Source organism: Gouania willdenowi, chromosome 15, assembly GCF_900634775.1.
Source record: "Gouania willdenowi chromosome 15, fGouWil2.1, whole genome shotgun sequence".
Lineage (NCBI taxonomy): Eukaryota > Metazoa > Chordata > Actinopteri > Blenniiformes > Gobiesocidae > Gouania > Gouania willdenowi.
In genome coordinates, this window is record NC_041058.1 from 4076296 (window position 1) to 4092241 (window position 15946).

A 15946-nucleotide genomic window follows, 5' to 3' on the forward strand; every position below is an offset into this window, starting at 1 on the left:
CTTCCTCCTGTGAAACAGACACTACAAGCATCGACATGTCCCCAAACACACAGCTGCTGCATCACCTACACTGGGGACAGGCTCCGGGCACGCGAAGCAACAGAGCGAATGGTTCTCTTCAATAGCAAAATTAGTTTTTTTTTCCACTGATCTCCCTTAGGTTTGTTTCATTTTAAAACTAGGAAAGTTTTTGATTTATTTTTATTTTTGAGACTTTTTTTTTTTTTAATTATATCTATTAAAAAAATTTTCTTTACGGGAGATTAAAACCATTCATCTTTTCAATAAAATTAAGCTCGTCATTGCATACAAAGAGCATGAAAACTGATCTTAAACAAAAACTAAAACAAATGTTTTGAGTCCTGATTTTTTTCCCTCTTTTACCTCCACTACCAGTACAAAAAAGTAAGTTTTTTTTTTATTATTATTATTGTTTGATTCAAATACTTGAAAATCTTTAAATAAATCAATTTTTACACTAAGTTTTGTTTTTTTGGAAAGTGCTCTAAAATAAATTAACAAATACATTTATAGCAATACATACACAAAGTCCTCAAAACCAACCAAGATTTACATATGGAAATCTTACCTTTCACAAAAAGGGACATTTTTTTTCACGTTGTAAGAAAGTTCAGCAACAAAAAAGAGAAAAAGTGAGCAGAATCCAAAGCTTTAGATCAAGAATCCAAGTGAACACACCACATTCCGACAACAAGGTGAATTAATTCCAGGGCACTCGCGTCCTCACTTTCAAAAACTCGCTGAGGAAGAGGAAGAGGAGGAGGAGGAGGAGGAGGAGGAGGGTGAAGCCCTGATAAAACACATGGGCTCGTTCATTATCTCAGTGAACATAAATCCTCTGTTTTCCAGAAACAACGTCACCAATCCAGGTTGTGGCAGCCTTCCTCCTCCTCCTCCTCCTCATCGTCATCATCTTCAGTCTGTAAACTCTCCTCACACTTCCTGCAACATCCCTTCAATTATTAACCATTTGCCTCTCAGATATCTTTGTATTTGATATATTTAAAGCCTGGAAATCACAAACACACATGAAATACAATATTTGGGCTCAAAATGTTCTAAAGAGGGGAAAAAAAAATCACTGTAAATTGAAGGAAGAAAAATTCCCTTTATTGTAAACAAAAGTAAATCTATTTTACTTATACATTTCTTTTTTAAACTAAAACAGTATTTATTAAATTATTTTTCTTAATTTTTATTTTGTGCTATAATTTGACTGGTTTTCATTAAATAAAATTATTATTTTATACTACCAAGTATTTTTTTTATTTTAATTTTATTCTTATTTATTTGTTTTTTTTTTTAATCAATTTTACATCGTTGCTGTAAAAGGTTATGTGCTAAATATTTAGTAGTACTAGTATTTTCGCTGTACTTTTGGAAAAATATGTCAAATAAAAAAAGATTATGTTTTATGCATCTTTGAAAAAAAAAAAAAATAATGATAATAATCTGCATCACTGATAAGAAACTCCAATCTACAGGAGGGCCCTTAACTCACCATACCTCTGATAACCTTTGCTGGGCTATCAAAGCTGCACCACAGCACTGACAAGTGACAACCCTTCAGAGAAAAGGAAAATACTGAACTTAGCAACGAAGCAGCTAAGCTAACGACAACATGGAGAGTAAAGGCAGCTTTTTAACGGTCTTTTGAAGCTAAAAAAAAATGCCACATTAAAGCCCTTTTCCTACCGTTTACGACCACAGGATACAGCCGGGAGAGCAGTCGTGGAGGTCAGCCTGAAGGACCAAAATAGGACGATTTCAAACCGGACGTGTCAAATAATGTCCGGTTTATGGCGTCCTCCCCAGTTAAAGAGACAAACCCTAATAATCCGCTCTACGTGTAGCCAGAGGACACCATGGGTCAACAAATTAGAAAAGTAGATTGAAATTAGTGCAATTTATCAGAAAATTGTGAGTTATTTTGGAGAATCTTATCATGGATCAGTTGAAACCTTACAGGAAGCTGACGTCCAATCAGAACGCTCCGTTCCCTGTGACGTATGAGCCAGTTTAGGGCAATAATTTGTAATATTTCTCCAAAAGATATAAACGGTATAACTAAAAAAAAAAATTAAAAATCATAAATACCGGCACAATATTAGGTTTTTACAAATTTATTTGCCAATTTTAACATTCTATTTAGCCTCAAATGTCAGATTAGTGCTTATTTTTTGGTATAATTTTAAAAGATAATTTTTCTCAAATGCTGTTGTAGTTTAATAGACTGAACCATTCATTCATTTATCGATTTCAGACCCACTTATTCCTGTTTGTCAGGGTCGCGGGGGTCTGCCGGTGCCAATCTCCGGCTCTCATTGGGCGCTGGGCGAGGGTACACCCTGGACAGGGCGCCAGTCCATCGCAGGGTAACACAGCCAGACAACCACTCACTCTCATTCACTAGACTGAACATCAATTGCATAATCATTCTTGTGACATTACGGAATAAAAACAAAAATTAAATCCGTATTATATAATTTGCAATGCATAACTGCATAAACAAAAATGTGAAATGCCTGACCCCGTCTGGTCAATTCATGTCACTGCAGTTTTCATTTGTCTTCCCCCGCCCTGTCGAATATTTACATACATATTTAAAAAAAAAAAAAAAAAAGTGTTAAGCTCTTTTTTTTTTTTTTAAATTTATTTCAGTGTGATCATGGCCTAGCAACCAATATATAGTCTTTCCAATTTCCATCTGTTTCTAGTGAAATAAACTTCTAGAACATGTTTGGAGCATTTTAAAGTTATTACTCTGGCAAATAAATACAGAAAAAGGAATTAAAAAATATTGATTAAACAAAACACTTTCATTTATGCTGTTATGCTGCCATATTTTGTTTCACTTTTCTTTGGTTTTGTCCATCAGTTATTATTCTTACTTTATTACATTGTGACTCAAGTGCACAAATCCTAAAAAGCAGTTTATTAAATAACTTCTGTGATATTTAGTTGTAAAAACACCGTAACACAGTATTAAATATTTTACAAGATTCACACTTGTCAAAAAACATGTAATATAATGATTAAGAGACACGTTTGAGATTTTTCAGGGGGGAAAACTGCTCATACAAAGCAGTTTTTGTGGTGAATTAGTTTACTGGTGATCATTATAACTGATGTACCACAGAAACAGAAGTAAAGCCTTCATGGTGGTATTTACATTAACCTACAATGCCTGTTCATTTTAATTACATCTGCATTTCATAGTTCTAGAAAAATCATTAATAAAATCAGCTAAGAGAGAATAAAGGGGTGATTCCCACATTCTCTTAATTGAATAGCCACTGTTATCCAGAAACTTTGATGTTATTTGTATCCTAGTGTATAGTCATCTTTAAGATATAAGTCTGTTTATAATCAGAAATAAAATGGGTTAAAAGTTTACTAAAATTGTTGGAATGGTGATGAAAACCACAGTTATTGGTTAAATAATGCATACATGGCCAAAAACAGACAGAATGGGTTTAAAATGTTAATATTGGAACAATTAGTTTAAACTGGCAAATAACACGTGGTAAAATTGGCAAAAAAAATAAGCACGGAATATGGTGAAAAAAAGCTTAAAAGTGATTAATGATTCTACGTATGTATCATTAGGTAGGAAAAGTAGTGGAAAATGTTTAGAAGTGGTGTATATGTCTGGGAAAGTGGAAAAAAATGTGCAAGACAGGCTGAAAATTGATAAATGGCAGAAATGTAGCAAAAATGAATAAAAGGAGCCAAAATATGGCAAGAAAAAGTTATGAAAATAGGTTAAAATATGAAAAGTTTGGTGTAGCTGCAGAAAATGGTAAAAAAAAAAGGGAAAAATTGGTTAAATTTTTTCAAAAAATATTCTTAGTTTCTTGAATCTCTGAAATAATGCACAACCACAAAGTTCCCAGCTTGCTTATGTTTCTTTGAAGCGTTAAGGTGCGATGTTACAACCAGTGAGGAACATTTATTAGGAAGTAGTTTGGGATCTTGATCCTGACTCTGAGTGAGGCTTAATGTGGAGTTAGGATGAATAGCAGACGCACACACACACACACACACAGAGTAATAATGAGCGCTCCGTTACAAGCCGAGCGTCTGGTACATCGCTGTCCAGTCATTCTCCGAGGAAGGTGACGGCGGTTGTCCCTCTCATCCACCAGCTCCGCAGCCGTGGCGTCCATCTTTGACCTCGAGAAGTCGTTGACGGGCAGATCATTGACGATCTTCCAGGTTTTATTCTGAAAAGGGAAAAAAAAAGTTGTAGTCTACCTTACACACTTTACGCATCACAATCTAGGTTTTTTTTTTTTTTTTTTTTTTTAAGTTTAAGCCAGTGGTTCCCTGACCTTATTTTGACGTCACAGATTTTCTGACTTAATTCTCCATAATTAGCTTTTGATCATGTTAACAAATGGAGCACAAAGTGACAAAATGCACCAACGCAGATATTTTTATACTGTATTCTATTTATATATCTTCATTTTTCTTTCTTTTCCATAAACTGCATTTTATTTGAACTAGAGTAGAGTAACGAGCAAGTTCATTTTGTTTCCTTTTTTGAAATAATGTCAAAGTTTCATTTAGTCTGACAACTTTTTTCAGGGAAATTTATTTTGATCTCCTGATTGCAACGGTCAGTCTTCCTCACAGGCATCTAAGGACTGCTTTGATGTATTAATGTACTGTAAGTTAAAAAACAAAAGTAAATGAATAAATAAAACCTTAACATATGTGTGTGTTTTATTTGAAAAGAGAATAATCATTTTAAAATGTATTGTTCTTACAAATTAGACATTTCAGGTGACCCCATTTAAATTTCAGGTGACCCCACATGGGATCACAACCCCAAGGTTGAAAACCCTTGTTTAAGCAAAGAATAAATAAAATACTATGTGAAGCCATTCTGACCATACCCTTCTCAGCATTTAATAAAAACAAATGGCAACACATTACTTCAAAGTTTTATACATAAAGGCTGACGTTACGCTTTCATTATTATAACATGACACCCGTCATTAGCATGAATAAGGCGTGATGAAGGCTGTCATTAAGTGTTGTTTGTTACCCTAACCCCACTAGATCCCTCTACTTAACACAAAAACTGCCAACATACTGTAGCTCCAAAGGTGTCATAATTTAGCGAACAACATTTAATGACAGTCTTTATGACATCTTATTCATGCTAATGAGAGATAATGACAGCGTTATGTCAGCCTTATGTACAAACCTCAAGTAAAGTGTTACCAAACCAATAGAATGACTGTAGCTCTTTGTCCGAGTAAAGTTGTAAATGACGGTTCTCAAACCAAGTGTTCACACCTTGATCTCCACTGGGAATGAGTAGATGAGATCCTCTGGGACTCCGTACTTGTTCCACTGGAGTAAACGCCCATCGACACAAACTCTCCCTGAAAGACCAGTTTGTAATCACACAATGTTTATGCACAGAATCTCAGCCTATATTGATCAAAAAAAGTGTTTATTCACTTTAAAAACTTTTTCTATTAAGTTGTCTTTTAGGAGAGAACTCAAGTAGGATAAATAATGAGAAAAAGGTCCTAGAAGACCATAAGCGGTGCTTACCGGGCAGTGCCGAACCGATGTCCTCACGTGGTCACAGATGGCTTTGCGGCTGACATGGCGCTGGAAAGCTTCCTGGCCTTGATGACGGCGGCGCCGCGTAGCTGCACCGTCTGCAACACGAGCACAAAACATCTTTATCATATAGTTAAAATATCTTATTATTTAATCCAATTTATTTGCTATATTTTACCGTAATTTCTGGACTAAAAGCCGCTACTTTTTCCCACGCTTTGAACCCTACGGCTTAAACAATGACGCGGCTAAATTGTGGAAATTTTCCGGTTGTCGAGCTTCATGCTGCCAAAATTGAGCCCAGTTAGACCAGGTGGACCATGAAACTGTTTACATTAAATCGTTTGCGTTCCCACAGACGAAACGGTGCATCAGTCTGGTGCCAGTAAAAAGTGGCCATAAAAAGCTGTAAATTGACTGCGATGCAGATGTTGGGAGTAGTGAGGAGGAGACTTTAATGTGGAGAAGGAAACTTATCAGTTAAAACACGTTAATCTAAACAGGAGTATAGCAGCCCGTCTACCTGCCCGTTCTGAATGGTCGACTCAACTGAAGGGCACCATCATCAGCCAATAGTGTGTGGCCTATGTGATGACGCTGCGTTAGTGTGGATTTTTCTTAGAAAATGGTTTAACTATTAGAATGCAGCCAATATATTGGTGCGCTTTATAGTCAGGAAATTATGGTACATTTTTCTAAAACACTGACATACTTCAATTTCACACAAAAATATTACACAATACCTGCAATAATGAAACAAAAACTGGCCACAAATTTAAGGATTTTCTGTCCTAATGATTCCAAAAACAGTCTGAAAAAGCGTGGCGGAACCAGAAAAACACAACTTTGTATTGAATCAAAATATTACTATATTTTGTTTACTGTCAGAGGCCACAAAAAACTTCATTAATTTTATTGATTAACACATGACAAGCATATTCTGACACTATAATCATTTTTGTGAGAATGTTTGTGTAAAGCCTCACTGATTTTAAATAAAAAATCATGTATTTTGAGAAAATCAGCAACAAATTCAAGAATTAAACAGCAGCTCGAAGCTCAAACTACTCACAAAACAGACATTTTGAAGGCAAGGTGTGTAATTAAAGCACAACACCACTCACTGAGATGAAGTCTCCTTTTAGCCATGCGTCGTCCTTGACGGCCTCGAAGCAGCCGACCTCGCTGCCCGACATGTTGACCTTGCAGTGGTGCACGTCGGGATACTGAGTGGAGGAGTGGTTCCCCCAGATGATCACGTTCTTCACGTGAGACGCGGGGACACCGCAGCGCATCGCCACCTACAGGACAGGGAGAGGGTTTCATCAGAGGAAAGTTCCCGAAAGCAAAACTGTGAAAAATCTGTGCAGTCAAAAATGTTAATTCTGTTATACAAACAAATTGTGTACAGCCAAATACAAACTCACATCAAGCAAACACTTGTTCAGTAATAATAAAAAAACAAATTTAAGAACCCAAAACAAACAAATTTCTGCAAACAAAAAGTAATTTTACACAAGAAAAATAAAAGCTGTGTTTGAAATGTCCACTCCGTATTATCCACTACAAACTCAATGAATATACTGTCTACTATATACTATAAGTATTAGGATGATGAGTGTTCCCACTGAAGAATACTTCCAAGTTTCCCAAGATGCATTTGGAACCTATAACGACAAAACCTGAAGCACACAGAGCCTAAATATTTCTGTTGATTCTACACCTTTGAAAGTGAGAAAGTGAAACAAGTAGAATATCATGTGATCATATGATCCATAAAACTTACAGAATCCAGATTTCATGTCAACATTTCGGAGATTGTCCATTGTGCTAGTGACTAAACTTCCGGTTAACTTCAAACAAGAGCCCTATTTACAAAAGCATTACGAGTATGACTAGTGCCCACTCTGCATACTTAAAAAATGTCAACATAAAGTATACATCCAAGTTTTTCTTGCGTACTTAATCTTGTCATACTATCTGATGTGAACACACTACATGCTAATTTTTTGCCGCCAGACATAGTATGAGTAGTACGTAGTAATGACATTTAAAACAGCCTTATATGAGCTAAAACTAAATGTGTACACTCGCTCAGATTCTCTCTGCACAACTTTACAAATCAGAATCAGAAATGTTTTTAATGGCCATGTACAGTTTAAGGACAGTACAAGGAATTTGTCTTGGCTGCAAAAACAATCAATCAGAACTTTGATTGCCGGATTAGCCTCCAATCAGTGATGGATTGATTAGAGAGAAAATCTGACTGGGAATAATGAGGGTGAGGAACTGACCTGGGATCGAGCCCTGTTGTGGTCCAAGCGGGTCAGGCAGGAGAAGTTCTCTTTAGGAATGGAAGAGCCGACTTGGCAGCAATCAGACAGTTGGTGGTTGCGGGGTTTCCCACAACCAGCACCTGAACACACACACGTACGGTGATGAAACGTTCTCTTGACGGATGTCCCAGCCTCGGTTGAAGGTGGACGCTACCTTGACAGTCTTCTTGGCATATTTTTCCAGCGCAGCTCCTGACTCTTAAAGATGGCCACGTTGGCGTTTGAGCAGGTCCGTCCTCTCCATGCCTTCCCTCCTGGGGCATGGAGCCCACCAGGATGGCCACGTTTAAGTCTTGGAAGGCAACCTGCCTCCGTAGCAGTGGCGATCACCTCTGAAAATTCAAACAGACCTTCAATTCTATGGCATTTTCCACTATTATTTTCACTAGAGACGCGATAACCAATAGTATTTCTTACACGAGGTTCTCAATCTTAAAGTACTATTTTATCAATTTTTCTAGATTACTTCCCATTCCTACCAAACTTATATCACTTTCAATAACATTTTCTGCACTTATAAACCCTATCCACCACTTTTTCCCACCTTATGTCACATATGTTGACCAATAATTGTCACTTTTAACCTCTTTTCACCACATCTAATCATTTTGTTAATTCAACACATTCACAATTTGTCATACCCATTATTTGCCAGTTTTATTGTTCCAATAGTTGACACTTAACACTTTTTCCTGTCAGTTTTTACCACTCTAATTTGCAACTTTAACCAAAATTTGTAATTTTTAAAAATACCATTTCACCCACCGTTTCCACCAATTTGGTCACTTTTAAACTATTTTACCTTCAGATTAAATCAAGGCTTTACATCTTTTAAGATGACTATATACAACAGCCCAATGTTCATGTCTGTGAACATTGGGCTGTTCAGCTACAGTGGGGGTCCCCGATCTCTGGAACCTTTATTTTGGGGGTCACGGGCTGAAAAGGTTACGAACCACTGCCTTACAGGAACAGATCAGTGATTAAAGTATTATCAAATCCTCTCAAATAAAAGCACTGAAAAGCAGCACCACAAGTTGAGAACCTTTACTTTCTTTGCTTTAAATGTTAAAAATAAGGACAGAAGTCCAACACTCATTTGGAAAAATGTGTGTCTTATGGTCTTTGCCCGTCGGGTGCCTCTCACTTCCCCCCCCCCCCCCACCCCCCTCCAAACAATGCAAAGGACAGACGGCATCATTCCAAAGACAAAATTTCCATGCGACAATGTGGAAAGCACGTGATGGCGCCTCACAACGGGTCACCACGACAACAGGAACCAAAGAGCTCTGAGTCAAAGGAAAAAGTGAAATGTTGCTTCTCAGAATGACAGGTTCTAACTGCTGAGATTTTTCCTTTCATCGCCAAGTAAAGAGGATTGAAATACAGGTCCAGCTTTTATCAGGACACTAACATTATGAAGAAAAAATCCTTGATGTCCTATTTACTGAACAAGATAAACACACCTTAGGACATAAAACCCAACAGATCACTTTAGGACAAAAGTAAAAACAACAGAATAAAGAATATATAATCTAAATGCAGCTGTAACCCTCATGAATTTAAACAAAGTGTAGAGACATAATCCCTCAGAACAGGAAGATCTGCCTAATACTGTGCATTCACTTTATTACATATTCTTTACTTGTAACACATTAAAAGTAAAGATCAAAGATTCATGCGACCCTTGTAGCTGTTGCTACGGTAACAGACTCGGGCACTAAGTTTAATGTGGCTGCAGAAGTAAAAAATGAACCAGAAATATTTTCTGGCTAAACTTTGTAAAGAAAAAACAGATTTGTATTGAGTTTAGACTTTCAGTTCTTCTAATAAGAGAATACACTGTAGTTCAGTGTAGCTCGTATATTTAAACTAGGGCACAATATTGTCCAAATATTTCGTTTTTTTCTTTACCATTTTAAGGACTTTTGTGGTTTGGCTCAGTTGAGATTAAAATTGGTCGAATGTAGGACCAAAATTACAAGTTTACCACACCTGGTTTAAACCTGAGGACAGTCAAAGTGGTTTATATGCAGGAGTTTACATTCAGATGGGTTGAACTAGGTCACAGTGAGGTTGAATTTAAACTTCTTTCCTTAAAAATGTAAAAGATTTTTCTGTTTTCTGTTGTTTAAAGTTGTTTCCACTGTAACTGGTGACTGTGTTGCTGTTGGTAACACCATGTACTATTCAGAATTAAGTATCAGAATAGGTTTAAGCAAAAGTCTTCTGGTTATAACGTGTAAGTTTCATGAAGTGCTTTTTGAATAAATCAGGCAATAATTTATCAAACAAAAATCTATATCATGCCATTTAAAAATAATTCCTTAAGAGAGGTTAAAACAAACAGTAGAGACTAATAGGGATGTAACGATTCACTTAACTCCCGATACGATTCGATTCACGATACTGGGTTCACGATACGATTCTCTCACGATTTATTTTACAAAATGGGACTGTAGACAAATGATGATAACAAAATATTCCTTTATTTTTTGGGGAAAAAAACTAGAAAATACTGTACTATTTTCCTTTTATTTTTTATTGTCAAAAGAATTCCTTGATAAACTATTCAAAACAATGCAGTTTAACTAAAAATAAATCTTGAATGAATAAATAAAGGAATAATACAAATGAAGAAGCCTATTAATTTAAATTCTGGTTCTATAATAAACAATGCAAAACTGCATAATAGTTATTTTTCTTTTTAAAAGTGCAACTGAAAATGAATTTTGTGCCTTAACAATTGGACTTAAAAAAAAAAAAAAAAAAACCGTCATTGCACTGATTTATGTCTTTTTGTTTGAACCAGCAGAGGGCGCTGGTAACACAGTGGTCGGTTGGCATGCAGATATTCTAGCAGTGAAGAAGAGATGCTATGCTAGCAGACAGAGCTAATAGAAAAACGTGACTTTTACAGGTATTCAAGTAATATTACAGATATTCTTTCGGTGCTAAAGGGGCAATGAATCATTTATTAACATATTTAAGAGTAGAAAGGCGGCCAGAAAGAAAGTATTAGCAGACTCCGCCCGCCGCCTACACTTCTGGATAGCGCCCTCTGCTGGTTAAAGTACTGCGATTCAATTTTCATAAAATCGATATCAACCGTGATACCTATGAATCGATTTTTAACTGCCTTACGATTAATCGTTACATCCCTAGAGAGTAATGTCCTTAAAGCTTGAAAATAATTTTGGTAATTACTTAAAATATATATCAATATAAATCTATGGAATAAGTTTCCATCCTGTAAAGATAAAGAAAATCTATAAAAAAAAAAAAAAAATTTTTTTTTAATATTGACAAATACATTCTGCAGTGTAAAAATATCCAATATTTTGAGTAATAATATATAAGGTTTAGGTATATATAAACTCAATATTATTGTTTAAAAAAAGTTTAAATCACAATTTTCAAATATCCCCAAAAACTAAATATCTCTTATTTTGGTTCCTGTTTGATGAAAACCACCGTGGAATATTGATGCTCACCTCTCAGAACTGGGATGGCACAGTCCTGCAGCTCCATGACAACACCTTCCAGCACTCCCATCATGACGGGAATATCCAGAAGCACCAAATCACTGGCTGGAAAAAAACAAACAAACACGGGGAGTTCAAAGAGAGGAAAGTCCATTCAGAGACCCTCATGCGTCACTGATTTACTGCTTATCTCAGGAACATCATGTGAAACCAGGACAGTCGAACTTTTAATCATTCAGTCGCAACAGTCGGGATCATAGATACTCCACTATGTCCAAAATGATCAGTAACAATGAGTAATGCTCAACTCATGTCAGTAAGATTTGACTAGTTTGCTAAACCTCCATTAAGTTGTTTAAAAAGCAACATTGGGCTCATTCTAGTCCTGCACAATTTGTTCAATTTCAATCATGATCATGATTGCCATGATTAAATAAACATGATCGTCGGCAATGTTTACATTTATAATACAGGTTCTACAATAGTGCATTCATTGAGTTAGCCTATGGTACATTTTAAATTCTTAAGTTAATTTTTTGTTATAATTATATTTAAAGCTTAATAATTTGGCACTGTAAACTGTACACTGTTTAAAGGTAGTGTAATAAAACAATAATAACAAATATCATTTTGGCCATAATCATGTAGCTCTAGCTCATTCTGCACTGAAACCATGCTGAGTGACTCAAGTGGTGCTTTACACCAACTGGTATCTCATGTTAGCTGGTGACTAGGAATGTAACGATTCACTCAACTCCCAATACGACTCGATTAACTATTTATTTTACAAAATGAGACTAGACAAATGACTGAAAAATATTTATTTTTTTCTTCGAAAAGAAAAGAATGAAAATGTTTTCTTTTATCTTTCATCCCAAGTCGATAAACTATGCAAAACAATGCAATTTAATTAAAAATACATTCTGAATGAAATAAATAAATATGTATTTTGTGCCTTAACAATTGGACTTTAAAAAAAAAAATCAAATATCAAAAAATAATATAATAAACTATGGCTTTCATGCTCCGTCTTGTTTCTCCCTTTCCTCTCTTTCCCCCTCTTACCTTGGATTTCACTTAATCTTCACATCCCTACTGGTGACAAAGTGAATTTTAGCTGGTTGTGCTTTGTAGTAATTTTTCAACATTAAAATTGCACGGCGTAAACGAATTTCCACAATAAAACTTAAACAAAATGTAAAATAAAAAATTTTTTTTTTTTTAAAGAATTCTTCTCCTTTATGTTTTTTTCATGGTGTGCTTCTTAGACTAGCACTGAATTCAACAATAACCTCAATTTCCTTTAGAGTTTAGATAAAGAATTTATGAATTAGTTCCTTTCATATAACTAATAACCTAATGATTAATTGATTAAGTTAACTTTCACAGTCCTAAGCAGCACTGCTATTCCTCAGAAAATACGACACTAGGGAACTAAGTTTTATGATCCACAATACATGATAAGAAGAACAAGTTGCGGCTGTATTTCATCACTTCATTATGAGCATGATAAACAGCACCAGTATTACAAAAACATATGTCAATAATAATGACATAATGTGAAAATAATGGTGTATAAAGACTACAGCCTGTGTGTTTTATTTATTAACATCATGTACGACCTTTAGCTCAGAGCATGCATTGTTTTGGTGGGAGGAGCCTAAACCAATTGATGTAAATGTCACCAGCCCTTATTTCAAGCTGTGTGCATCATCAACTGTACACAGGTGTCGAATAGATCGGGTGGATCTTGTTTAAAGTTGATCCGCAGACGTTGGCACATGATCAGTGGCATGGCCGGCGGAGAGAACAAACTGGAAGAGCTACAAGGACACGCCTGTGTGTGATAATGGCTGTGGCTTCTAAAACTAGGGCCTGGAAACATTTTTTACATTCATAACATTCACTAAGACCTTTATTTAAATGCAAACATATAAATGAAATTAAAGTACAATCAACTTTGTAGCTAAAATCCATTGAGGAGTGGTCCACTGACACCTTGTGACCACGCTTTCCGTGCTGTGTATACGTTAGCGCAACTAAATCTTTCTTTGCATTAAAACATGATTAAAAAGCTGATTTGGATTTTTTTTTGGGATCTACACGATAATTGCGTGGTGAAATATTGCGATATATGAACAAATTGATTTTTTCTTACAACCCTTAAGTGCAAACACACCGGCCACGCTGTAGAACTCACTCATCACACATGCTGTCCCTTTTGAAAAGAAAATACAGAAGCAGCACAACATTTGAAATTGTGCAGCTGGCTGTTAATTTATGTGCATGTGGCATTTTGCAGAAGCAAAAATGACACAGAATCTCTTTTCTGTTTAAACTTTGTTGAGAAAAAAACGATTTGTATCATTTATCGCTGATTGAGTAAAAAAAAAAAAAAGATTGAAATTAGACGAGGTTGAATGGTACACAAAACTAGAATGAATTTAACACCTGACGACAATCAAAGTGGTTAATAAACAGTAGTTTACACGTGGAAGGGTTGAACTAGGTCACATGATGTTAAATATGAACTTCTTATCTTAAAAAACATGAAGGATTTTTCAGTTTTCTGTAGTTTTTCTGAACCTTCCAGGGCCTTTTTTTAAATACAATATCTTTATTGAAAATTCTCTGATGTTTTAGTTCCAGAGGCAGCCTTAAGCAACACGATTGCCCTCTGAACCTCATGTCTAATGAGATAATGATGTTGAGAAGCAAAACTTCACCTGATCTTTGCCGAAAACATCTCCTTTGGCGATGCTGAACAGCAGGGAGTAGGCAATCTGCCCCGCAGCTCCGGTCACCAGTACTTTGATGGGCTCAGACTGTGAAAGAAAAACACTGAATTATTAATCATCTTGTGGAGAAAGTGGGTATGCATATCAGTGGGATATTTTCATATCACCGGGGCTTGCTCCTGAGATAAGACAAGTCATTTATATGTCATTGCACAACGTAGAAAGAAATTTTGGTGGCGAAATATTCTAGTTTCTAGTAAACAAGATAGTGAGCAACAAGAAGGTCAAAGTGTTTAAATAAAGAAAAGAAGAATCAAAGAAGAAACCCACACTAAAAAGAAGCAAAATGTACAAGGCAAAACATCCTGAGAACAAAACACGACTTAAAATAATAAAACATCATTATGACTACGTTTGACAGGAGACAAAGCTACAACATTTAAAAAACATTCTATAGAAATTACCTGCAGAATCAACTCACCTTTACTTTTATTTTAAATCTTATTTTGCTTCCACTTAAATATGTATGTATATGCATGTATTTTAATATGCAGTTTGCACATTTCATAAACAATAAATTTGTAATGAAAAGCACAAAAAAAAAAACAATGCCTATAAAACAAATAAACATATATTTTTTAAAGTGTGCCATGGTTTTAAATAATTTTTTTTTTTTAGTATTTTATATTTGTGTTATTTTTTTTTTTATTTTTCTTTCTTCTAGTAGTTACTGTTGTACATTGTCAAGTTTCTAATAAAGTTAGATATAAAAAAAAAGAAAAAGGTCCTTGAAAATGGCGGACCTTCTTTAACCTCTACTGAGGAGTCTGTGATCATAGGACACAAATTATTAATAATTGCTGTATTTTTTCATGTTTTCCTAAATAAAAAAAAAAAAAAGTGTTTCTCTTTCTTTCTTAATGCAACCTAACGAACTTCAATTTGTTGTGCCATAATGAATCGCAAAAATTACATATATAGTTTAAAAAAAAGACAAAACTAATAAAAGTGAGTAGAAAAGAAAGCCACGACGGAGTGAGAAAATGACGTGCTCCCTCTTTGCTTCAGCGGATTTACTAAAGCAGAAGATTAAAATAGACGAGGGTCTGTGTTACGTAATAACAGGAGGTCATCAAGTTAATCCCTGTCGTTTACACGCAAAACACAGATCAAACGATAGAACGTGACATTTATTAACATTTAATGCACCATCAAACATTGGGCGTCGTGTTTGAGTCATTCAAAGTCTTTCAAGGACATGGTTTGATTCGACATGATTAACACGGTTTTAATTATATTTCTCATGAGCATAGTGCATAACTGCAGTTAGTATGCAAAAGCAATATAGTATTGTTGTATTTGAGAGCATTTAAAGACAATGCTGACTCACCATATTGACACGATGCGTTGCAAATGTCCTCCGTGTGACAGAATGACCTGCAGCTCGCTGCTATTTAATGCTTCTGTTTCTCTTCGTGGGTAGAAATCGTGATTACTCTGGTTTACTGCCACCTACCGGAAGTTCAGCTGCTGTCAGTGCAGTTTTTATTCATTTTTTTCAGTCTTCTGCAAAGAAAAAGTAATTATGTAATAATAATAATAATAATAATATAATAATACAATATTAATAATAATACTAATCTCACTTTAGAAAAGGGACCTCATTTGGACTTTGATCTGAGTTGGTCAAATATGTGTTAAGAAGAAAATGTGGAATACATTTCAAGTTTTGTACCATCATTTTAACAATTTTGTGTTTAAATAAATGACTGTAAATTAATCA

The 15946-nt window shown here is 35.2% G+C and overlaps 1 protein-coding gene and 1 pseudogene across 3 annotated transcripts in view; both read right to left on the minus strand.

The window, feature by feature from the left end:
• LOC114477216 (UTP--glucose-1-phosphate uridylyltransferase-like) overlaps nt 1–1778 on the minus strand; it is a 29790-nt gene extending 28012 nt beyond the window's left edge. The window contains exons 1-2 of one of the 3 annotated variants that reach the window (XM_028469416.1): nt 1717–1743; nt 1528–1585 (exon numbers count right to left, since the gene is read on the minus strand). Coding sequence is in view for 1 of the 3 variants with exons in the window: in XM_028469414.1 (XP_028325215.1) it covers nt 590–608 (19 nt within the window). In the remaining 2 variants the exon portion in view is untranslated. Of the gene's footprint in view, nt 1–589; nt 754–1527; nt 1586–1716 lie in introns of those variants that run through there. The other 2 variants (XM_028469415.1, XM_028469414.1) reach the window with 2 other exon arrangements.
• Nucleotides 1779–3931: 2153 nt separating this feature from the next.
• LOC114476600 (malate dehydrogenase, cytoplasmic-like) lies at nt 3932–15629 on the minus strand (annotated as a pseudogene).
• Between the last annotated feature and the right edge of the window lie 317 nt (nt 15630–15946).